This window comes from Mobula hypostoma, chromosome 6 (genome assembly GCF_963921235.1).
Source record: "Mobula hypostoma chromosome 6, sMobHyp1.1, whole genome shotgun sequence".
NCBI lineage: Eukaryota > Metazoa > Chordata > Chondrichthyes > Myliobatiformes > Myliobatidae > Mobula > Mobula hypostoma.
In genome coordinates this window covers 145063999-145090064 of record NC_086102.1, presented here as the reverse complement: position 1 = coordinate 145090064, position 26066 = coordinate 145063999, and the positions used below count along the sequence as shown (strand labels likewise).

The 26066-nt window shown below is 39.9% G+C and overlaps 1 protein-coding gene across 3 annotated transcripts in view; it reads left to right on the top strand.

The window, feature by feature from the left end:
* Positions 1-26066, top strand: part of maip1 (matrix AAA peptidase interacting protein 1) — a 35958-nt gene that overhangs the window by 3819 nt on the left and 6073 nt on the right. For 2 of the 3 annotated variants that reach the window (XR_010018427.1, XR_010018428.1), the window contains exons 2-5: positions 6021-6092; positions 7890-8016; positions 10023-10173; positions 15285-15382. Coding sequence is in view for 1 of the 3 variants with exons in the window: in XM_063051910.1 (XP_062907980.1) it covers positions 6021-6092; positions 7890-8016; positions 10023-10173; positions 15285-15363 (429 nt within the window). In the remaining 2 variants the exon portion in view is untranslated. Of the gene's footprint in view, positions 1-6020; positions 6093-7889; positions 8017-10022; positions 10174-15284; positions 19302-26066 lie in introns of those variants that run through there. The other variant, XM_063051910.1, reaches the window with a different exon arrangement.

The following is a 26066-nucleotide window of genomic DNA, read 5'->3' as shown; positions in this document are numbered from 1 at the left end:
GAAGCAGCTTCTTCGTCTTCTCCATTAGATTTCTGAATAGACAATGAACCCATGAACACCACCTAAGTATTTTCCACCATTGATGTTGGCCTCACCCATATCTACTCCATTTCCCGTACATCCACTCTTACCCCATCTTCTCACCACCTTGAAAGTGATAGAGTTCCTCTTGGCCTTACCTACCACTCGGTGAGCCTGTGCATCCAACACATCATTCTTTGCAACCTCCACCATCTCCAAAGGGGTCCTACCACCAAACACCTTTACCTGCCCCCCTCCCATTCTGCAGGGATCACTCCCTCTGTGATTCCCTTGTTCATTCATCCCTCCCCACTAATCTCTCTCCCAATACTTAACCCTGCAAGTGTCCAAAATGCTACACCTGTCCATTCTCCTCCCTCACTTCCATTCAGGGCCCTGAATAGTGTTTTCAGGTGAGGCAACACTTCACCTACGAACCTGCTGGGGTTGTATACGGTGCTTCTCATGCGGCCTTCTCTACATTGATGAGACCCTTCGTAAATTGGGGGACTGCTTCGTCAAACACCTCTGCTATATCTGCCAAAAGCAGAACTTCTCCATGGTCCAACATTTTAATTTCCCGTTAAGACATGTTGGTCTATGGCCTCTTCTTGTGCCGTGATGGGGCCACCCTCAGGGAGGAGGAACAACATCTTGTATTCCATTTGGGTAGCCTGTAACCTGATGTCATGAATATTGATTCCTCCTGGTAAAAAAAATTTTCCCTTGCCCTTTCCTCCTCTTCTATTCCCTACTCTGGTTTCTTACCTCTTCTCACCTGCTTATCACCTTCCCTGGTGTCCCCTACTGCTTCCCTTTCTCATATGGTCCACTCTCCTCCTATCAGATTCCTTCATTTCCGGCCTCTACCTTTCCTACCCACCTGGCTTCCCCAAACACCTAGCTAACTTTCTTTCTCTCCTCCCACCTTTTTATTCTGCCATCTTTCCCCCTTCCTCTCCAATCCTGAATAAGGGTTTTGGCCTGAAACATCGCCTGATTTTTCATGCACGAATGCTGCCTGACCTGCTGAGTTCCTCCAGCATTTTGTGTATGTTACCTCAGTATTTTATTTTCCCTCTTTTGGCACTACTTTTTTTTATACTTAATGTAATTTATAGTTATTATGTATCACAATGTACTGCTGTCACAAAACAACACATTTCACGATAAAATACCAGTAATATTAAACCTGATTCTGATTCTTATTCTGAATTAGTACATTGCAATTTTGAAAATAAGAGATTGGTTATTTTGATTAGTTAGTTTTTCTGTTTATCTCATTCTCTGAGATAGTTCCTCGGCATTGAGGGTGTCTTGCTTCTGCAATGATTCCTTATGTCATACCTGTACTGCTACCCCAAGGTGATTTACTGGCAGTGACTTGCTTTGAAGTGTGATCACTTTCCCAATGCAGGAAATTTATGCAGAACAGGATTCCAAAACTAATTATGTGAGAACTAAACCAAGGAGTACAAAAAAGTGTTCCTCTTCAAGTCCACACTGTGTTTGAGTGGGGTTTGAACTCAGAAACGTCTGCCTCAGTTGAGGGTACTGCCCAGAGAGCTTTTAGCTTTAACTCATTTAATGTCTTGACTTTCATCCATTGGTTATGTTTAATAAGACCTGCATTTAAAATGGATCTGACTTAACTTTATTAGTACATTTAAGAAATATTTTTGGATTTGTTGATTTTATTAATCCAGGAAAAATTGTAATATTGGCTGCCTTCACCAAAAAAAGTATTAAAAAAAGAAGTACTTCATAGGATAATGAAATCATGGTAGTTCCAAAAGTTATGGAGTAGTAGACGAATATCTTGAAAGTTTGGCATAAAGGAAGATTGGTCTGTATAAATTACCTGCCACACTTCCTGAATTAGGCTTCAAAAACACTTTAGCTGTAGAGTTTAAGATGATGTACAAGTTACCTGAAGCTTCTGACTTTGGTTATGAAAGGGGAGAGGAATACACTTGGGGCATGGAATTGGAAGATAAATATAAGCTCATCCAATAGGAATTTGAGTATGAGATGATGTAATGCCATGACATTACACTAATATATTCATTTATTTGGGTGTGCTGGAAGTTAGTAAGGCATTGAAGATGGAAGTAATAATTTATTATGGTAGCAGAGATGAATGTACAGAGACACCAAATAATTTTCCTTTCAATAAAGGATTTTTCCAAAACCTTTGTTGTATCCGGAGATGATGCTGGAACACAGCACAGGAGCAGGCCCTTTGGCCCACAGTGTCATGCCAGACCAGCTAAAAAGCAAATCAAGAACAGCCAAATACTAATCCCTCCATCTTCTTCACATCCATGTGCCTATCTAAACGTCTCAATGTATTTTGCTTCCGTCACCTTACCAGGCAGCGCATTGCAGGCATCTACCACCCTCCAGCAAAAAACTTACCCATCACATCCCCTTTGAATCTACTCCCTCTTACCTTTAATGCATGTCCTCTGGCATTAGACATTTCATCCCTGTGAAACAGATACTCCCTGTCTACTCTGTCTATGCCTCTCATAATCTTATAAACCTCTATCAGATCTTCTCTCAGCTGCTGCTGCTGCAGAGAAAACAACTCAGGTTTATCCAGCCTCTCATGATAGCACATGCCCTCTAAACCAGGAAACATAAGACCATAAGACAAAGGAGCAGAAGTCAGCCATTCAGCCCATTGAGTCTGCTCCGCCATTTTATCATGGGCAGATCCATTCTCCCATTTAGTCCCACTCCCCCGCCTTCTCACCATAACCTTTGATGCCCTGGCTACTCAGATACCTATCAATCTCTGCCTTAAATACACTCAATGACTTGGCCTCCACTGCTGCCCATGGCAACAAATTCCATAGATTCACCACCCTCTGGCTAAAAAAGTTTCTTCACCTCTCTGTTCTGAATGACATTTTTTTTAGCCAGAGGGTGGTGAATCTATGGAATTTGTTATTCCAGTAAACCTCTTCTGCACCCTCTCCAGTGCCTCAACATCCTTCCTATAGTGGGGTGACCAGAACTCTATACTCCAGGTGTGGCCTAACCAGAGTTTTATAAAGTTGCAACAAAACCTCTTGACTTTTGAACTCAATGCTACGACTAACAAGTGCCAGCATTCCATAAGCCTTCTTAACTGCTTTATTCACGCGTGTAGCCACTGTCAAGGAACTGTGAACTTAGATCCCAATATCTCTCTGCTCAGCAACATTAAGGATCTTGCCCTTAACAGTGTACTGTCTCCTCGTATTTGCACATCTTGCAACACCTCATATTTATCTGGTTTAAACTCCATATCCCATTTCTCTGCCCATATCTGCAACTAGTCTATATCGTGCTGTATTCTTTGCCAATCTTCTACACAGTACAAAACTTCACCAACCTTGGTATCAACCACATACTTACTAATCCACCCATCAACATTCTCATCTGGATCAATTTTATACATCACAAACAATAGAGGTCCCAGCACAGATCCCTGTGGAGCGCCACTAATTACAGACCTACAGCTCGAATAAGTCCCTCCTTCAGCCACTACCTATGAAAAAGCCAGTTCTGAATCCATACAGCCAATTTGCCGTGGACCCCATGCATCGTAATCTTCTGGATTAGCCTCCCATGAGGGACTTTTAGACAACATCCACTGCCCTACCCTCATCAATCTCCCTCGCGACCTGCTCAGTACAAAGCCATGCTGGCTCTCTCTGATTAGGCTGTGGGTTTCCAAATGCAAATGTTGTCCAGAAGGTTTTTCAGAAGTCACGGATGAGGCGCAAATCTTGTGTTTCGGTTGGTTTATTATATGTTCATCACAAAGCAATAACAGCAGCAGAAGACTAACTCTTAACTAACCAACTCACTTGCTGTAAGTAAGAGGGAAAGGTAGAACAAATGAAAGAACAGAGAACCTTACCCCTTGCTTGATCTTTATGCTGAAAACCACTTTAAATTGGATAGATAAGGGAATTCTTTTGATAACAGCCTATTAAGCAACAAAGACAGTTTTGATTTATGCTGCCATAAGCCTCAAGCTTTCAAACAACAAAACCATAAAAAAGAACCCACCGTTCTACAAATAACTGAAAATACCACTGAACATTTACAAACACATGATTATATAAACTACAAGTAAAATGACATTTTAGACACTAATTCAACACACTCTGAAAACCACCATGATAGCAAAGTGCACTTAAAAGTCCATCTTAAATTTGCTTGTCCCATACCTAGTGATGCCCATAATTATCCCATATCTGCCCAATAAGTGGGCATCAGTAAGAACTGATTTGTGTGGTTGAGACTATGATTTAAAAAACTCGGATGGAGAGCTATCTAAAAAACACACTAACTAAGCTACAGCACAAACAACAGTCTGCAGTGAATTCATACATGTACATGGTTGCAGATAATAGGCAGATAATCAGACCAGTCAGGTGTGGCAATATCTTGCTTATGCAGGCTTAAGGCCTCTGACTTATCATCTTCCCTTTGTATCAATTATTTAATGATAAAGTCCAAAACACACCTGGAAATTGAGGAACAAACCCTTCCAGTTGTAGGCTAACGCATTTAATTTGAACTCAATATACATGTGAAATGTGGGTCCAGAGAGCAAAGTTGCAGGAGTCTGTACCCATCTCTTTGTAGTGACTACTGGAAACAATAACCTCTATCTCAGGCTTTCAGAAGAGAATCATGAACCAAGGTCTATATAGTATTATACTTGTAATATCTTACTAATAGAACAACATCCTTTGCAATTATTTTTAGTTGATTGAAAGCTCACTGTAATATTGCTTACAATGTGTTGTAGCATAAAATACTTCCCTTTAATTTTTTTTGCCAGCTGTACGAAATATAATTTGATTTGCACATTAGAAATCCTCTGTTAAGACATTAGGAAAGGTACGTCGCATCCAGAGTTTCTCTGGTTAGCGGTCGATTTCCCTCCACACCTTTCTGATGTAGTAGGGAACTGCGTACGAGGCAAGTTATAGCACTGGTTTGCTATTGCCTTCTGCCGGGTGAGTTTCCAAAGAGATCACCAGCTCGTAACCCAGCACGGATGGAAAGCGTGCAGGGGAGCCGGCTGGATTCGAACTCCGGACCTTTCGTCCCGAAGTCCGGCACTGATGCCACTATGCCACCAGCCGGGTCCATTAAGACATTAATGAGGTCAAATTTGAAGTATTGTGTGTACTTCTTGTCACCAACCTACAGGAAAGATATCAAGAAGACTGAAAGAATACAGAGAAAATTTACAAGGCCATCTATCTATCTATCCATCTGGGAAGGCCCCTCTGACCCAACGAGCCACACTGTCCAGCAACCCATCTAATTAACTCCAGCCTCATCACAGGACAGTTTACAGTGATCAGTTAACTTAACTGGTACACCCGGAGGAAACCCACACAGCTCACAGGGAGAACGTACAAACTCCTTATAGATGGCACCAGAATTGAACTCAAAGGCCAGAACATCCTGAGCTTTAATAGGTTCACGTGTTAGCGATTGTTGCCGAGACTTGCTGATCTTAGTTACAGGGAGAGGTTGGATAGTTTTAGACTTTATTCCCTGCAGCGAATGAGAATGAGGGGTGGTTTGGGAGAGGTATGTAAAGTTATGAAGGGTATCGATAGGATAAATGCAAGCCAGCCTTTTCCACTGAGGTTGGATGAGACTAGAACTAGAGGTCATGGGCTAGGGGTGAAAGGTGAAATAAGGGGAACCTGCGGGGGAACTTGTTCACTCAGAGGGTTGTGTGAGTGTGGAATGAGCTGCCAGCGGACATTGTAGATGCGGGTTTGATTGCAACATTTAACAGCAGTTTGGATGGGAGGGGTATCAAGGGCTCTGATCCAGGTGCGTGTCAGTGGGACTAGGCAAAACAACAGTTCATTGTGGACCAGGTGATCGGAAGGGTCTGTTTCTGTGCTGTAATGCTCTGTGACTCTGACTCCAAAGTAAAACCTCACATTTCCTATTGACTTCTTCCATAGGCTTTTGTACATGTGTCAAAGATGCTATCACAGTGTAACTTCATTGAATTGAAGGATCTTGTATCCAAAGAGGTAACATACATTTCATTTTTATTTGATTTTTGGACATTTTTATTTTGGGAATAATAATATTGACAACTTCTCCTTGAAGAAATCCACATAATAATTAATATGTAAACCCAGATTAATTGCTGGGGAAAATCCTTAGGGATAGGATATATGAGCATTTGAAAACCTTACCAAGGTTGCCTTACCAACTTAATTAAGTTTTTTGACAAGGTGATGAGAGATATTGATGAGGGTAGTGCAGTGGGTGTTGTCTACATGGATTTTAGTAAGGTGTCCTTATGGGAGGCTAATCCGAGAAGATTAAGATGCATGGGATCTGCAGCAAATTGGCTGGTTGGATTCAGAACTGGCTTGCGCATGGAAGATAGAGGGCAGCGGTTGAAGGAACTTATCCGAACTGGTGGTCTGTGATTAGTGGTATTCCACAGGGATCTGTGCTGGGACCTCTCTGCTGATTGTACTGTATGTAAATGGATGAAAATGTAGATGGGTGGGTTAGTAAGTTTGCGGATGATACCCAGATTGGTAGAGTTGTGGGTAGTGCAGAAGACTGGCAAAGAGTACAGCAAGATGTATATCATTTGTAGATGAGGGCAGAGAGATGGCAGATGGAGTTTAAGCCAGATAAATGTGAGGTATTGCACCTTGGTAGGGCAAATGCAAGGTAGGATAAGTTCCTTAACAATATTGCTGAGCAGAGAGATCTTGGGATCCAAGTTCATAGCTCCTTAAAAGTGACTACACAGGTCGATAAGGTGCTTAAGAAAGCTTGTGGAATACTTGCTTCTGTTAATCAAGGCATTCAGCTCAAAAGTCAAGAGGCTATGTTGCAATTCTGTAAATCTCTGGTTAGGCCACATCTGGAGTATCGCATAGAGTTCTGGTCGCCCCAGGATAGGAAGGTTGTTGAGGCTTCGGAGAGGGTGCAGAAGAGGTTTACCAGGATGCTGCTTGCTTCAGAGGGCATGTGCTATCACAAGAGGCTGGATAAACTAGGGTTGTTTTCTCTGGAGTGCCGGAGGTTGAGAGTTGAGAGAGGTTTATAAGATTATGAGAGGCATAGACAGAGTGGACAGAGTATCTGTTTCCTATGTAGAAATGTCTAATACCGGGAGACACGCATAGCAAGTGAGAGGGGTAGGTTCAAAAGGGGATGTGCGGTTAAGTTTTTTGTTAAGTTGTGGAAGCCTGGAATGCACTGTCTGGTATTATTGTAGAGGTAAATATATTGAAAGCTTTTAAGAGACACTTGGATAGGCACATGGATGTAAGGGAGATAGAGGGATATGGACATGGTGTAGGTAGGAGGGTTTAGTGTTTGGGTGTTCTTGATTTTTTAAGCTGGTTCAGAATAACATCGTGGGCTGAATGGCCTGTTCTTGTGCTGTACTGTGCCTGCAAAGGCTCTAAATAAGCCCAGAAGTTTAGCATTCCAGCTGTGTGGCAAAATAATTACAATGATACTGACTGAGAAATTGTGTGTTGCTTCCAGTTAGTAGCATCTATGTATTCTCTTTTGTTTTGGGAAATTTGTTTTTCAAATCTACTCAGTTGTAAATTATCAGAGGAAGGAAACAGTTTCTAATTGTTGTATCAAAACAGTTCAATAGCTATTTTCTTAAACATAGTATTTTTCTAAATCAAAAAAAAATCACTGTCATTATGTAAATTTCGCGGATGAAATCTAGCTTTCCTTTTTGTTCAATTCACGGAGAAACTAGTCTGTCTTAAGCAGGTGATCTATATCTGTTAGTAAGTATGTTTTCTTTTGTTATCCAAATGTAAGTGTTTTCTGTACAGGCACTGGAAGAGCTGGAAGAAAAATGCTTAGCATTGCCAATTAATCGCAGGCAGGCCTTAGCTGCTGATCTGGAAGAAATTATGTATAGCACACCAGGCGATGTTGGAATTTATTATGATAACCAAGGTTTGTTTCATTTATTAAACCAAACAACTGAAACTGTTGTTGGTGTTGAACAGAATTCTATAATCTGTACTGTCTTATAATGTGATGCAATATTTGCAAGGTGTATTTCCTGAAAGGCTATAATTAAAGCTCCTTTAGATTAACCACATGTCCTCTTTGTTTTGCTACAAACTAACTGCTACCATATAAATATGACATCTTAATATCTTTTGATATTGTGACCCTTAATAAAATTTCATTCTCATTTTCTATTGGCTTGTGGTAACCTGGATACAGTATTTGGTAAATTCCTTACTTTGATTATGTTTGCACGATCTATTCTAGTTTATTCCTTTCTTTGCTTCTCTTTATTCACGGCACCTTTGCTCCTTGGGGCATCTCACCTTTTACTGCCCATTTCGTTTTTCAATATCTTTGTCTCCCAATGTACCGTGTAATCTATTGGCTATTTTTTTTTCTTATTTGACTTGAACTACAAATCTCATGATTTCCTTTGGCATAATTTTGTTGTGCTTACTTTCTGTGCATTTCTGCCCTCAGAGATCCTCAGTCTCCTTGTTGAACACCTCTCATGTTCTCAATCACACAGCTTCCCTGACCTGACCATCTCTTTACAAAACCATTTAAACTGAGGTTTTCTCTGTTTATAAAGCCACTTGTGATGATTATTTTACCATCTATATGCGTTTTTAATAAATGCAGCCATGGCTAACATTTATTAGCCCAACTTCTTCATAATACATAAATTCTAGAAGCAACTCCCCTCATTCCAGAGTAATCTTGGGCACACCATTTCAATGTCCTGTCCTTTTTTCCCCTGGCTACCTGTTTTGACTTAGTTGCTGCATTAGATTTTTTGAAAGGCTACTTTTTGATCTGCCTTTTTCTCTGTTCACACTTCTAACTTCCCTTTACCATCCCTAAGCTTCTCCCTGAACATCCTGAGTCCTTAAACTGGAATACTGCAGTTGTTCTTGTTCCTTACCTCATTTGCCTCAGTTAGCCAGAGCCATAACCAAAGCCGCCTTTTTCTTGTGAACCACTTCCTAAGCACCACAGAGAGCGTATTGCTTTATCAATTTGGTATTGCATTTCTTCACTGCATCCATGACCTGACTCAGAAAAATGTAGTATCAAAAATCAACTTTCATTAATTAACTTTATTCGCCATATACATTTACATGTATTCGGAATTTGCTGTGGTGTGTTGGTCAGTGTGCAACATGCAACATTAAACAAAAGCATTCAACAATTATGAAGAATTATATAACAAAGTTAGAGGTTAAGTTATGGATATGAAACTAAATGTGCGTAAATATATAATTACCAGCACGTATTTGCAATGTAAACAGCATTATAAAAAGCAGTTTAAAATGTTTATTGCAGTGATGGGGTTAATAGACAGGGAGTGAGGAGCTGGTTAATTAGAATAGTTGGTCAGATTAACTGCCGGGGTGGGGGGCGGGGTGGGATCTTTTAATGTGGGTTGGTTTTTTATTTTAAAATCTTCACAGCATTAGGATGCCAAGCTGACACTGATTTTTCATCGTGCCCAGAACATGTTCCAGAATTGCACACAAGTTAGATTTTCCTGAACTGTAGGAGCACATGCAATTAGGAATGCCATGATATTTGTTCCTTTAATTAAAAGTAATCAAAAGAATCAATATAGAACAATTTCAAATTAACCCCTTGAAGGTTGTCTCAAAGCCTCAGAAAGTTGAAAAGACTCCTTTGAACGATTATAGCATAAATCAAACCTGCCTGTTGATTCATTATACTAATGCAATAGTGTAATGAGGATAGTGCTTGGTTACTGTAGATTCAGTGTGAGAAGAAAAATTAAAGTCAAGAGGAAGTTCCAGTTTCAAATGAGATATGAGATGTTGGAAGTGGGTTTTTTCCACAGTTTTGCTCCATTTCTGCTCCAATTTTGTTCTACTTGCTGTATGTTTTATTATTAATGGTATAATGTAGTGCTATTGATTTTTCTTTCATTTTAATAGGTAGAAAATTTGTCAGTATCATAATGCGTTACTGGTACCTGACCAATGTTGACCTTCCTGATGAGACACCAGAGGGAACTAAAGTGTTTCAAGTCGTATTTGGTGATGAAAGTAGCAAAGACAGCAAACGCCTTCTCACAGCAAATTATGAGTAGGATTCCTTTCAGTTTGTAATATCCTTTTGCTTATTTGGGAATTCTGTTGTGTTTTATGCTCAGTGTACTAAGTGCATACGTACTAAAATTCTGAAATTAACCATTCACAACACCTGCATTCAACTGTAAGGGCAAGCTGGTTGTTGGTCACAATTTAAGGGCGGTGCCACTTTACTGTTATTGGGACTTCATAATTAGATTGAATCAATGTTCTACTTTTTAATATGGTACTTTAGTTTCACCTGTAACTAACTTGGAAGCTTTCAATCACAGATGCAGTGTTTTGAAGCAAGTATCAGCTCAGCATAATTGCCTTGGGAATTGTAGTTAGATTTGTGATAACTTTTTAGCAACACTGATCGATGGTTATCCAAGACGGTGGAAGAAGCAGTAATGTACTATGGGATAGCACATGTCATTTGCTACATTTGAAGCAATTTAAAATTTGTACAGTACCTCACAATGTAGTAAATACCAAAGAAGGTTGCAACAATTGAGTGGGTTGGTGGACAAATCAGCAGCTAGAATTCATAAGGGTATATTTGAACGGAAGCGTTCTGTCAGGAACAGTGAGCAGAAAAATATGCAAGCTAATGGTACAACTGTGTACAGAGAGTGGACAAGGGATAATGCTGATGGGGATGATTGTGGGGGCAAGTGAATGGGATTGTTTGAGTCACTGTAGATGGAATAGACCAAAGGGTCTTCATCCAATAGAATTTTTGAATGAAACTACTCAACTACTACTTATAAAGGGAGCATTACAAGTGAAAAGTCTAAACAGTGCTTTCAGGTACAATTTTAGCTATCTAATTTGTCTTGAGCAACAATTGTATAAAATGACTGAACTTACTGAAATAATATTGGAGTTTGAAATGCTGAAGACTAATGCCCATGAAAACTAATGTTCTGGCAGTCGACTCACAGTTGAAAGTGTTGAACAAGGGGTTACAGTTTGGGGATAAAGGGGAAGCCTTTTAGGACTGAGATTAGTAAAAACTTCTTCACACAGAGAGTGGTGAATCTGTGGAATTCTCTGCCACAGGAAACAGTTGAGGCCAGTTCATTGGCTATATTTAAGAGGGAGTTAGATATGGCCCTTGTGGCTAAAGGGATCAGGGGGTATGGAGGGAAGGCAGGTACAGGGTTCTGAGTTGGATGATCAGCCATGATCATACTGAATGGCTGTGCAGGCTCGAAGGGCCAAATAGCCTACTCCTGCACCTATCTTCTATGTTTCTATGTTGTTAGCCTCACTTCACTTACTTCTGATGTGACTAAGTTTGCTTTGGTCTTGGGCCATAATGATTATGTAATTCAGTTGTACGTAGAGGAAGATCATAGCTCATAAAATCCAAGTCAAAATCAAGAAGGCAGAATGTTACTTACTTGGTATTAAATGTACATGAAATATTTTTAAACAATTTGTGTAACTTATGAAACTCCATAGATATTTTATTTTAATTAATGGAGTGATTCCATTGCAAATCTCATTGTAGAATATTATAGTTTCATAATATACCAGACTGGGTCCCATTTAATTTGGAGAATTTACCGCTGAAGTTAGTTTTATAAAAGTTAAACTTTCTGCTAGGGGCTTCTTGAGTCATGAAGCATTGAAGTATTCAGACACATGGCCCATTTAGTCTGTGCCAGCCTGGGCTTCTGCCTGCAGGTGGACTGTAGCCCTCTGTGCCTCTCTCATCCATGTCCCTATCCAGACTTTATAATTGAACCTGTATCTACCACTTCTACTGGCGGCTCATTCCACACTTCGATTCCCCCTCAGGTTCCCCTTATATATTTTACCGTTCACCCTGAACCTATGACCTCTAATTCTATCCTCGTCCAACCTGAGGAGGGAAGAGCCTGCGTGCATTCATCCTATTATACCCCTCATAATTAGTATTCCTCTGTAAACTCTCCCCACATTCACCTGCACTCCATTCCTAACCTATTCAGCCTTTCACTGTAACTCAGGCCCTCAAGTCCTGGCAACATCCTTGTAAATTTTCTCTGCACTCTTTCAATCTGATTGACATCTTTCTTGTAGGTGGTGACCAAAACTGCATACAATATTCCAAACTGGTTCTCACCAATGTCTTGTACAACTTGTACATAACATCCCAACTCCTGTACTCAGTACTTTGATTTATGAAGGCCAATATGCCAGAAGCTCTCTTTATGACCTTATATGCCTGTGATGCCACTTTAAAGGAATTATGGATCTGTATTCCGAGGTCCATTTATTCTACAACACACACCTCAGTCTCCTATCATTCACTGTGTAAATCTAACCCTGGTTTGTCTTGCCAAAGTGCAATACCTTGCACTTGTCTGCATTAAATTCCATCTGCCATTTTTCAACCAGTCAGATCACTTTGTGTAAGCTTTAATATCTTTCCTTGCTGTTCACTATGCACCAAGACTTTGATTTATCTGCAAACTTGTTATCTAGTTTACTACATTATCATTTAAATGATTAATATAGATGATAACACGAGGAATTCTGCAGATGCTGGAAATTCAAGCAACACACATCAAAGTTGCTGGTGAACGCAGCAGGCCAGGCAGCATCTCTAGGAAGAGGTACTGTCGATGCTTCGGGCCGAGACCCTTCGTCAGGACTAACGAAGGGACTTGGCCCAAAACGTCGACTGTACCTCTTCCTGGAGAATATAGATGATAAGGAACCCAGCACCAATCCCAACGGTACACCACCTATCACAGGCCTCCAATCAGAGAGACAATCTTCCACTACCACTTTATGACTTCTCTTGCCAAGCCAATATCGAATCCAATTGACTCCTTCACTTTGAGTGTCAAGTGAATTAACCTTCTGGACCAGCCTCCTGTGTGGGAGTTTGTTAAAAGCTTTACTAAAGACCATGTAAAGGACATCCATTACCTTTTCTTCGTCAACCTTCTTAGTAATCTCCTCATAGAACTATTAAGAATGGATAGCCGTGACCTTCCACACACAAGGCCCTGCTGACTATCCCTAATGAGGCCCTGTCTATTCATATACTTATGTCCTGTCCCTTATAAATGCCTTCCAAATTTTACCCATGACTGATATCAGGCTCATCAGCCTATAATTTCCCAGCTTATTCTTAGAGCCTTCCATAAACAATGGAACAACATTTGCTATTCTGTGGTCCTTCGGCAACCTGCCAAGGCCCCTGCAGTTTCTGAACTAGCCTCCCTAAAGTTTCAAGGAGACACCTCATCAGGACTTGGAGTATTTATCTATTCTAATTTGCCTCAAGACAGCAAACATCTCCTCTTCTGTAATATGGATATGGTCCATGACCTCACTACTGTTTTGCCTCAGTTCTATTAACTCTGTGTCACAGATGCAAAAAATCCATTTACGATCTCCCCCATCTTTTTCGGCTCCATGAATAGATGACCACACTGATCTTCAAAGGGACCAATTTTGTCCCTTGCTATCCTTTTGTTCTTAATATAGCTATAGAAACCCTTGGGAATCTCTTTCACCTTGTCTGCCAGAGCAACTTCATGCCTTCTTTTAGCCCTTCTGATTTTTCTCAAGTATTCTCTTACATTTTTTATACTCCTCATCGTCTTGCTTGATCTTGACTGTCAATATCTGATATACACCTCCTCCTTTCACTGTACCAGGATCTTACTATTCATCAATTACCAAGGTTTCTAGAAGTTGTTACCTTTGCCTTTTATTCTAATGGAATATGCAGATCCTGTACTTGCGATATTTCATATTACACAAATGACCTTAATTGTGTATAATCTGGTGCAGGGGTTCCTAAACTTTTTTCTGCCATGGACCTATAGCATTAAGCAAGGGGTCTGTGGACCTAAGGCTGGGAGCCCCTGATCTAGAGCATGTGCTTAACTGCCTGGGCAAGGCAAGCAAGATTAAGTATTCTCCTCCTGCGCTGCATTCTATCTGATGATTGTCACAATGTTATTGGATTATAATGTAAATTTTGTTCCCCATTTGTCTGGGTCCACACTGCAAATCTTCCCATGATTTCTAGCATCAGTAAATCTGGTCAAAATGATAACTGACACCTTTTTGGAGTTCACAAGAAAATACTTGTATCAGTTAGTATTATAATAAGTGCTTAAGTTAGAAATGCTTACTTTTTATTCTTGTAAATATTCACTGTTTGATAGAAGTACAGGGTTAGCCTCACAGATAAGCATTTTGGCATAATGATTCCTTGAGTTTAAAGAACTCTTTAGAACTTAAGTAATTTTCCAAGTTAGGGAAATTTTCAGCACAGGCTTTAAAAGGCCCAGAATACATGTTGAGTGAAATGTGGCGCCTGTCAAATTTTCCGCCTTCCTGCCCACCCCTGCCCAATATGTGGAAGAGTCTGCCTCAAACAGTGCGGAAGCAGGTCACCCTCAATCCTGAGGCACTGCCAAAGAACTAAAGTTAGGAATGCTGTTGAGTTGGACTTGAAAAAAGCAAAGCAATTGGATCCAGAATTGTTTGACTTGGGGTACCTTTAAATACATCTAAAAATCAATCTGCACATCCATGTTGTTTTTGACATTTCCCAGACAATCTGTCAGTTCAAAATGCCAACCTTCTCTAAATAGCATTTGGTAATGCGTAATAGAGCTGAGCAATGCATATCATTAGTGACTTTTTTTTGAAAAATAAATTTAAGTAGGTAGGTTGCAGGTTGTGCAGTTATATGGTGCCTTTCCTGACCTTTACCACCTTGAAATACATCAACCAATATGCTGCCAGAACGTTGTATTTCGTGTCTGCTTTATCCAGAGAAGATAATGAATATTATCATATGTTCCCACAAATGAGTTAATGTATTCAAAGGTGGGGATGTGGGATTAGTGTAGATGATCAAAAAGGTCAGCATGTATGCGGTGGGCCGAAGGGCCTGTTTCGTGCTATACAGCTAGTATTCTCCGTGATGATAACTGGAAGAACACCAGCTGGTCAGTCTTCTAAATGCAATTGAACATGTATTGAATATTTCCTACTCATTTGTGAATTTAGTATTTTTCAGCTTATTTTAATGGTGGGAATGAGGGTATACTCTTGTGATATCACTTGAATCTAACCAACCTTTCATTCTTCACTAAACTCTAGATTTCGTCGAGAATTTACACTAGGTGTAGAACCTGACTGGACCATTACAAGGATACAGCATTTTAAACTATTGGAGTAATTCTGCTGAAAATACTACTGTAAGGATGTCGCTATGTTTTTCACAATCAATAATACAGATTTATTTGATTGAATTCCTTTTGAATAGAGGTTGTATTTAAATGTAAAATTAAAGCATATTGTTATTCATCTCAACTTAATGGCATCTTCCTTGCCAAGTTGATGAATGTTTGAGACAATGTGGAAAACATTTATGACTTCCACCATTTGAAAGGCAGTTGTGATTTTTTTTAAAGATTATTGTGAGTCAATGTTCTCAGCAGACAGATTTAATGTTTTTTACATGTAGCAGCTTGGAGAAAGCTGATGCAAGTTTTCAGTAGATAGATACAGCAAAATGGGATGACTGAGGGTGTGGGGAGAACCAGAAAACATGGCGGGGGAAGTACATATAGAATTCATATAAAATCTTCAGAACTGTGGCTAAAATCTTTAAATTATGTTCCATTAACTTAACGATAGTAGTGGTGGCATCCGTTAGTCTCGCGAGACCATGCATCTGCACCTGGAAAGGTTCTCCAGGGCGTAGAACTAGGTAAGGTTGTAGGGAAGACCAGCAGTTACCCATGCAACAAGTCTCCCCTCTCCGTGACATCGATGTTGTCCAAGGGAAAGGCAAGGGCCGATACAGCTAGGCACCAGTGTATTACATGTTAATGAGATTACAAGACAGTTGTATAGATTCAGAAAACTAAGCAGTCTGTCTTAGCTCTTTCTCTCAGGATGTCTTGTACTTGCCTGGTCATCTCCGATTTTGTGGACTCTGACAACCCACACTCATTTGTCAAACACACATTATTTACTTGTGCACAAGTGGAACAGCTCAGCTCCTATCACTGGGCTGCTTTGAAGTTACAACCCAGGATTGCCAACTTTTACACAGGTATCAATCCAATAGAAAATTTGTGCACTTCTGTATCCTATAATTTGCATATTTAAATACCAGTTGTAATACACATTTCAGGTGTTAATAACCAATAGAACTATGCATTAAAGACCAATAATACTTGAGAATTTTTAAAGTAACTGTACAATAGCAAGTAAATGCCATCAAGCTTTCCCTATTTTGTCTGGATATATCTGGCGGCCTTGGACAAAGAAGATGTGCCAAGTTTTCTTGGTCCAGGTTTTGCTTGACTAGTCAGATTTAGCTAGGTGATTGTGCAATGTCTGCACATTGCCTCTGTCAGCACATGATCTTGCTGTAGGCTCCAACTTCTTAATTGTTGCTATGGTTTCTTCCAGTACCTTTTTCAAGCATTGTCAATGTCCATTGTGCTTTGCATGTGGAAAAAGAACTTTCTGATAATGATTCTGAACTTGCCAGTGAATCACAATCAATCTTCCATTGTTCTGTATGTCATTTCCTGGCGATCTAAAGTCATGTCTGATATGCTTGCTTTCTTATAATTTTGATAACAAAAATCAGTCGTGAGGTTCTTTCCTGAATTTCTAGTTTTTTTGAATGACTCCCTTATCTTGTTTACCAGAACTGGACAGAGTAGTCTTAAGATGTGATCTGAACAGAATGATGAGCAATCTGAACAATAGCTTTCTCTGGCTTTTATTCCATTACTTTGTCTTTCTAATTCAAAATCGTATTGTCATGCATCTGTTGTTCTAAATTAATTGCTTATATTTAGTTTTGGATCTGTTCAATTCTAATGTTCCTTTCAAATATATCCATAAACATTTCAATAATTTCTGGGGAGTATATTTATTACCTTTATTTTTCTTATGTGCAGTAACTTTCATCTATCTATGCTAAATTCTATCTCCTCATTTCAACTTACTATTTTGTGTATGTTCTTTTCTGTCTGAGACAGCCATTTTTTCCACAAAATTGGATTAATAGTGTAATTCAGGAATTGTGAACAAATATTCTCAATATTACTTGTTTCGAAGGTTTGGTTTCTGCATGTATTGGCTCCACAGGCAATAACTGACCTCAAACAGGTTCAATATGTTAAAGTGTTTGATTCTGTTTCCACCAATGCAATCTTTCAGCACCGACAGAGACCACTTGGTAATCTGATGGGAGCCACATGCTTTTCCTTTCCAGCAAATGGAAAGTCAGTCAATGCATCCAAGTGTCATGCAGCTAAATTGCAGCCATCACACAGTCTGGAGTCTTGGATTGCAGTGCTGTTTTCACAGTAGTCTGTGCACTTACCAGCTGAATAATTGGAGAACTTGTTTTCTTGATACTTTTAATTGAGGTTAGATGTTCTGCCAATCTCAGTAGTGCCAGACTGTCTATTGATTCTAGTTTAAATATAACACAAGGACATGTCTATAATATGCAGTACTAATCTTCAAAGGGGTGCAATTTTATTGAAATACCATCTGATAAATTTTGGTACACAGTGTGCTTGTCATAAACGTTCTGTAACATTTTGAATTAGTATTGTTTTTTGCATTGATATTTTAATAAACTAGGTCACATGACTAAGTTCTACTCTTTTTCTTCACAAATCATCTAATTGATTCTTAAATACGTTTAGAATCATGATCTTGGCAACTTGCTTTTGGCAGCTCACTCGAGGTGTTGAACATTCTCCACAAAACTGGTACAAAACCATTTGCTGTTCACTATGTCACTATGTTAGAGGTGTTACAGTTCATGTTTACTAGCCTAATTATTTAGTTCTTGTTGCATATGTAAGCAGAAACTGAGTAATTTTTCTACAAGAAATGGAGAAAAAGTTGGAAGAATTAATTTCCGATTCACATTCTACTGCACCCTTTTAAGGAAAAAAAAAGTGAATTGTGGTACGGTGCACTGCTCTGTTCCCTTAAAGACAATTTGAATTATAAGTGTGCCATGCTAGGTACTCCAAAATATAGAGATAATTTATTTTGCTGACCGAACAGGAATAATACACTTGCACTTTAAAATTATTTGAAATATTTTTGCCTTAAGAATTATACACACGGCACACCCATATTATAATTAATATTAGTTGCTGATGCAATTTGATTCCCTTCTGTTAACTCACATTTCTCGTAATGGAAGTATTATAGTGAGGAAAGACTATACTTTTAGTGCAGCAGCTGATTTGCAGAGATCCCATGAAACTCTAACCTCTTCCTTTGCTTGCAGTGCAGCACGACTAGTAAACTCTGTAGTTTGAATACTGGGGTTTATTTTTGTACGCAGTTAAAGATAACTCACATCATTTGCAAAAAATAAGGAAAATGTAATTAAAATTTTAAAAGGTGGTTTGAATGAGATAATTTGTTATCTTTCAACTCTCAGTGCATCTCCTGTTGGAACCAGGGATGTGTTCTCTTCAGCCCTTCAGTAACACTTCTTCCCGCTCCCCCCGCCCCCTGCCCCCCCCCCCCAATTTCACAATTGGAAAATTTCTGTGTTTGATTAAATGATGTGCTTTCCTAATAAAGCTGTTTTTAGAGCAGGGGTTCCCATCCTGGGGTTTACGCCCCCCCCCCTTGGTTAATGGCATTAAAAAAAGGTTGGGACCCACTGTCTTCTGGTGGGTGGAAAAATGTGGCATGGGAGGGAAAAGATCATGCTGCTCTCTCAGAAAAGATTATGGAATTGAAGGAACCCTGTTCAAAAGGAGATGGTTAGAACTGAGCTGCCCATGCCTTGCAGTTTGACAAGAGGTAAACTTAGTATAACAGCTGAAATGAGTTGATTTTAGGAAATGAAACACTTTTCTGGAATTTTTATAGCAATGAATTCTGATACTCTTCTGGTACTAGCTTCACTGTAATTGTAACAATTACAGGACGTGGTAAGATCACTATATTTATATCACAATTAAGGGTATGGAAGGATGCCATTATATATGCTGAAAAAGCAGAATGCAAATCTCATTAAACACGTTTTTTTTTCTGTAACTTTGGCAGTGTTTTGTAGGATTTTGAAAAGGTGAAAGTTAAAATTTTGTTCAAAATTATTAATGATGAAAATGTTTTTAATGAATAAACTTTCTTAAAAAGCTGTTGTTTCCGAGTATTTGCTGTGGAATGACACCAGATTAGAAAGTAATAAAGCCTGCATGATCTATGCAACTGTCAATTGAAAGTGATATGGCCTTTGAATTTGTAAATGATGCTGAAGCTTGTTTGTTGATTTTAAAGGTCTTTAAAAGGCTATTGTTTCTAACCTGCATGCACTGTTGTTGCAAAACTAGTGAAACATGCTGGTTTCCTTGGCTGCGTAGGTCTAGAAAGGCAACCTCCGGCCCCGCCAAACCTGTGAGATTGAGCCACGTGCAATTCCACCCCAAACCCCGGATTGTGTGGATGCTGTGTCATTTGCTACCCTGTCATAAATTAATGCCACAGAATAACAGGCAGTACACTGCATATGATTAAAGGAACTGTATTAATGAATCTTAACTAAAGGGTTAGTAAAGAATAACAAAAAGAAAAGAGCCCATTCTAATTAAACAGTCAAGTGTGCACAAGTTGGAGCTCATCTTGAACTTCTCTGTCACACGCTGGGCCCTCAGTCAACGTGAAAGCAGACACCACCTTCGGAACGTCGCTTGCAATCCATCTCGAACAAATGGGTCTCCCACCAGATTGTATGCTATGACCAGTTGTCCCCAGCATCCTCCCTCTTAATCTCTTGAACAAAAACCCCCAAGACCAACCTTATTGTTCCTCACCAAGAAAACCTCCCGCTAACTGGATGGCACACGTTCCTCATTATCCCTTCAACAATAACCTAAACTGGCTGAAAGCAGAACAGACTGCTCTTACAGAGCTGCTAAATGAAATGCCTACAGCATAACAGTAAAGAGGTAAACCGGGGCATTACACTAGTTTAAGCAGATCACATTGCCTCTTTTTATCCTACAAAGTAGTCAGAATTAGGTTTATTTTCACTGTCTTATATGATGTAAAATGTCTTGTTCAGTGCAAAGTCACACAATTACTGCCAAAGAAAACAAAAAGAGTTAGAAGGCAATATTCATAAACCGTTCAGAAACCTGATCATGGAGGGCAAGAAGCTATTCCGAAATCATTCAGTGTGGCTGTTCAGGTTCCTCAGCCTGAAGACCACGCTGAATGATTTATGGACAGCTTCTCAGTGGTAGTAATGTGAGGAGGGCTTGTCTCAGTTTTGAATGATGAATGCTGCCTTCCTGATGCACCGTCTCTTAAAGATGTCCTCGATGATGTGAAGGGTTGTGCCCATGATGAAGGTGGCTGAGGCTGCAACCCTCTGTAGCTTCTTGTGGTCCTGTGCATTGGCGCTTCTATACTAGGCTGTGATGCAGCCTGTCAGAATGCTCTCCACCTAACAGCTTATAGAAATTTGCAAGAGTCACTGGTGACATGCCAATTTTCCTCACTTCGAAATGAAACAGAGCTGCTGCCGTGCCATCTTCATTACTGCATCAGCACATTAGGCCCAAGGATGGATTCTCCAAGATGTTGGCACGCAGGGACTGAAGCTGCTCCCCCTTTCCACCACTGACCCCTCAAAGAGGATTGGTGTTTTCTCCTGACTTCCCTTGTCTGAAGTCCACAATCATTTTCTTGCTGACGCTGAGTGCAATGCTATTGCGACACCACATAATGAGCCAAACTACCTCACTCCTGTAAACTTCCTCATCGCCATTTGAGATTCAGTTGACAACAGTGATGTCATCTGTCGATATATCGATTGTGTTTGAGCTGTGCCTAACCGCACAGTGAGGAGTGTAGAGCAGTTGGCTAAGTTCTCTTTGATGTGCCCTTGTGTTGAATCACAGTGAGGAGGAGGTGTTAGCGCCTATTCCTCTGTGATCTGATGAAGCTGAGGATCCAGTTACAAAGGGAGTTATAGGGGCCTAGGATTAGAATTTTGGTGATAATTATTGAAGACAAGATGGTGTTTAGCACCGAGTTGTAATTCATAACCAGCAGCGTAGCACATGTATTGCTATTGTCTGGCAGTCCCAAGGCAGAGGAGGGAGCCAGTTAGATTGTGTCTGCTGTAGACCCATTGCGGTGGTAGACAAATTGTAGTGGGTGCAGGTTCTTGCTTGGCTAGGAGTTAATTCAAGCCATAGCCAACCTCTCAAATTGCTTTATAAAGGTAGATGTGAGTGCTATTGTTTATACTTGTTGATACAACTCCTGGTTTTCTTGGGCACCGGTGTAATTGTTGTCCTTTTGAAGCAGGTGAGAACCTCCAACCAGAGCAGTAGGAGGTGGGAGACGTCATTGAACACTCCAGCCAGCTGGTCAGCACAGGTTCATCCATGACTTCTGGTTTGGGAAAACTCAGTATGTTCTTATAGGTGCACTTATCCACGTAGGTCTTGATGAAGTTGGTGAGAGCCACGGTGTATTCAATTATATTCAAAGATGAATCTTGAATACTGTCCAGTCCACTGTCTCAAAGCAGTCCTATAAACACTCCTCTGCCTCCCTTGACCATACCTTCACCACCCTCACCACTGGTACTGTGATCCTCAGTCTCTACCTACACAGTGGAAGTAGAGCTACAGCCAGGTAATTGGATTTGCCAATGTATGGATGTGACATGGCACGGTAAGTGTTCTTGATGGTAGTGTAACAGTGATCGAGCATGCTGGCCCTTCTGGTTCCGCAGATGACAGGTTGGTGATAGACGGTTCGAGACTTCAAGTTGGTTTGGTTGAAGACCTCCACAATGATCAGGATGTATTAGAGTGTACTGTTTTGTGACTGCTTATCAAGGTGTTCAGCTGCTCCAGTGCCAAACTGACGTTTGCCAGGAGTGGAATATACACCTCTGCCAGGCTGACAGCAGAAAACTGCCTTGGCAGGAAGAGCGATGACTGCCAGATGTTCCAGGTCAGAGAAAGAGAACTCAGAACCACCAAATCTGTGCACCCGGATAAGTTAATCATGAAGCAAATACTGCTGCTTCTGCCTTTTACTTGATGCCTCTGTCTGGTCCATGTGCTAGAAGGTGAAGCCCGTGCATTGCATTACTTTGTCCTGACTGCAAATTGATGGCATGAATAGAGATCAATTGTTTTAACCTGACAGCAATTGTGGAGGAGACAGAAGTTAAGAATTACATAAAAAGAAGAAACAAGGAAAGGGAAAGTTATTTAGCGGGGCAGGGGTTTTGGGTGTAGTAGGAGGGTTTACTGGGTGGTTAGTCTGGATAATAGAGACAGGAGTGCAGTAATAATAAATATCCTGGCCTAAAAGAATATAGGGTAAATCAGTATGTTGAAGATAAATTAGAGAGGAGAAAAAAAAGGGCTGGAGTGATTACGGTGTATTTATAGGGATGAAGAATAAAGTAATGAAAAACTTTGCTGCAAAGATCTTTGTATTCAGATAGTGAAAAAAACTGCAGATACTTAAAATTTAAAATAAAAAGAGAAAATGTTGAAACACAACAGGTTAGGCTGCATCTGTGGGAAGAGAAAAAGAAGTCACGGTTCCTTTCATCAGCACTCAGAAGGAGACAAAAGAACCTCGCTCGAGTGCAGGAGGGTGGGAAGGGGGCGTGTTTTGGGGCTAAAACTGGGGTGGCCAAGGAGGAACTAAACATGGTTATCTGGTCAATGAGTAAGAGCAGTTGGAGACTAAGAACATTAAGGAAAAAAATCAACAAAATAGTATAAGAATTACCCAGCAGGAGAAACCAAACAAATTTAGTGATTGCTTTGCAGATCACCTGCACTCAGTCCACAACGGGTGATCCTGAGCTCCCTGTTGTCTGTCACTTTAATTTTCCATCCCAGTCCCACTCTAACCTGCTGGTCTGTGATCATCTATATTGCTACTGTGAGGCCCAATTCCAACTTGAGGAACAGCACCTTCTGTCTGGCACGTTGCTGCCTTCTGGACTTTATTGAGTTCTACATATTAAGGTAGCTTGATTTCTGCTGATATGAGTTATCCACATGTGATATTAGATCAGCCTGTTTGTTGTATCTTTTCCCCCTCTGAAAGTAGAGGACATGCTCAGGCTGCTAAACTGGGCTTGTGTTTTGCTCTGAACACATCTTGCAACTTCCATATTCTTGCGTATGTTCTTTTGTGTATGACTCGCACTCTGACTGCTCCTATTCACTCGCTGAATAGATACCCTATTGTCACCCTGATTTTACTCTATCAGAAATATCCCACCTTCTCTGCAGCTTAATAAGCTTTTTTTTTAAAAAAAATTGTTTTGCTTTTCTTCTCATTTCTGATAAAGGGTCTTCAACCTGAAGTGCTAGCTCTGTTTCCCTTCCCACAGATGAGTTCTGGCCGACTCAATATGTACGGCATTTTCTGTTATTATTTTAGTACAATATTCATCTCGACTGGGTGAATGAAATTGGCCATCATAGGAACTGGCTTCGTTTTGAAGAATGCTACCTCATGGAATTAACTGAGGAACATCTTGTTCAATGAGACGAGATTAATTCATAAACTTACAATAAAGATTTTCTTGGGGAAAAGTGATCATAAAATAATGTTTGTATGCAGTTCAAAATAGATGTATCAAATGTAAAAATGGGAGCCTTGAACTTAACACAAACTATGTTGATATAACAGATACATTAACCAAGATAGATTAGGAAATTTGAGTTTTGCTGCAAAAATATATAAATTCTCAATATATGTGCTGTCTATCAAAGGAAGCGGGGAGGTAGAGCACCAGTCAATCAAACATAGTGAAAGGAAGGTAAGGAGAAAATAATATTGTCAGGAAGAGAGGTATATCAAAGATCACGCATGAGCAAAAAAAAAAGGGAGAGGGAATAAATTATTTGAGTATAAAACAAATATTGAAGCAAATTCTAGGAATATGCAAAGGAAAGTAGGAGAATAGGGAAAATAAACATGGGTTCTATTGACACTGATAGAAATAAATAAAATGTGAATTAAAATAGTGGGTGACATATTAAATATTTGCTTCTGTCTTTACAGCAATGATTGTAGTGGAAATTGAGAAGTAAAAGTCTATTGAGAAACCTTTGCCTTTAAGAATAATACAGAAGTTCAATCCTTTTGACCCAAAAGCTTGGAATTTGAGATGTGCCAGACATTGCAGAACTTATTATACTCCCTTCAGTTAGATTTATAGCAAATAGCTTATTGGGATTTAATGAAGAAGGTAAAGTGAGGGACTGGGAGCAAAGGATGAGTTAGGCTGTTGCAAAATGCTTGAAAGATGTGGTCCTTGGGCCCTTGGAAAATTATAATCTGATTATAAATAGTATATGTTTTATTGTAGGGAAGTTTTGTTAGTCTGAAGTTGTCTAACACATGTTTCAGATGCAGCAAGCAGAGTGGAGAAGGCAGAATACGTGGATATGAATTTTCCAAGTCATTTGATATAGTACCAAAAAATGACTTTACAAAGCTGATGGAATTGGAAGCAATATTAGCATAGATAAGGGATTGGTAAAAGGACAGAAGATGCAAAAGGAATAAGAATCATTACATATTGGCAGCTTGTTAATAGTGATATGACACAGGGATCAACGATCAGCCAACTTGTATCAACAGATAAAGACAGTGACATCTTAAATTTGCTGATTCTACAAAGCTGCAAAGAAAGCTGAGCTGTGAGAGACAGTTAATGCAAATGGGAAAGAAGGTGGCAGATGAAGGAGCTGAGAGGTTATATGCCTCCAATAATATAGATGAATAATGAGAAAATAGTAAACGTTGGTGCACAGGACTTGGAATGCTAGTTCATACAGCACGAATAAAATACAGCAAAGAATTAGAAGGGCAAATAGTATGTTGACTTTTATTGTAAGGGAACTGGGGTATAAATTAAGCAGGTCTTTCAGAGATTACAGAGGGCTTTGATGAAATCACATCTAGTATTTTGTGCAGTTTTGTGCATGTTAATGCTGGGATGAGGGAGTGATGTATTCAGGAAAGGTTGAGTAAGATGGGAGTTTAGAAGAATGGGAAGGACCTGATGTAGCAACAAGAAATTCTTATGAAGAATTGTTGGAGTATTATTTCTGTGAATGCACATAATGGATGATCTCCCCTGGTCCCACAACGCCACATCGTTGGTCAACAAAACACAGCAGCATCTCCACTTCCGGAGGAGTTTGAGGAGAGTGATTTTTTTTACAGGAGCACCACTGAGTGTCCTGACCTGTTGCATCACCATCTGGTACAGGAATTGCAAGGCATCTGACCACAAGACTCTAAGAAGGATTGCAAGGACTGCTGAAAGGTGTCTCTCTTCCACCCATTAAGGATATTTATCGGGAGTGCTGCATACGTAGGACCCTCAGCATTGTCAATGATCCCTCCCATTCATCCAACAATATCTTTGACCTCATAACATCAGGCAGGAGGTACCATAGTATTAAGACAGGAACTGTTAAGATAGGAAACAGCTTATTCTCCCAGGTTGTAAGACTACCACCCAGGTCTCATCATGCATGAGGTGCCAGTGGCATTACACTATTTACTTTTTAACTTGTGTCATAAATGCACTTTTTTATTTGTAGTAATATTACTTTGTGTTGTGTGTGTGAGCTATATGTACTGCGTTGAGCACTTTGGTCCAGAGGAATGCTGTTCTGTTTGGTGATACACATGTGTACAGTTGAATGACAATAAACTGAACTTGAACTTGAGGGTAGATGCTGAAAGGTTGTTTCTCCTAGCTGGGGTGTCATGATTTAGGAGCATACTCTCAGGATAAGAAATCTGACTTTTTGAATTGAGATTAGATTAAAAATTTTGTGCAGAGTTATGAATCCCTGAAAT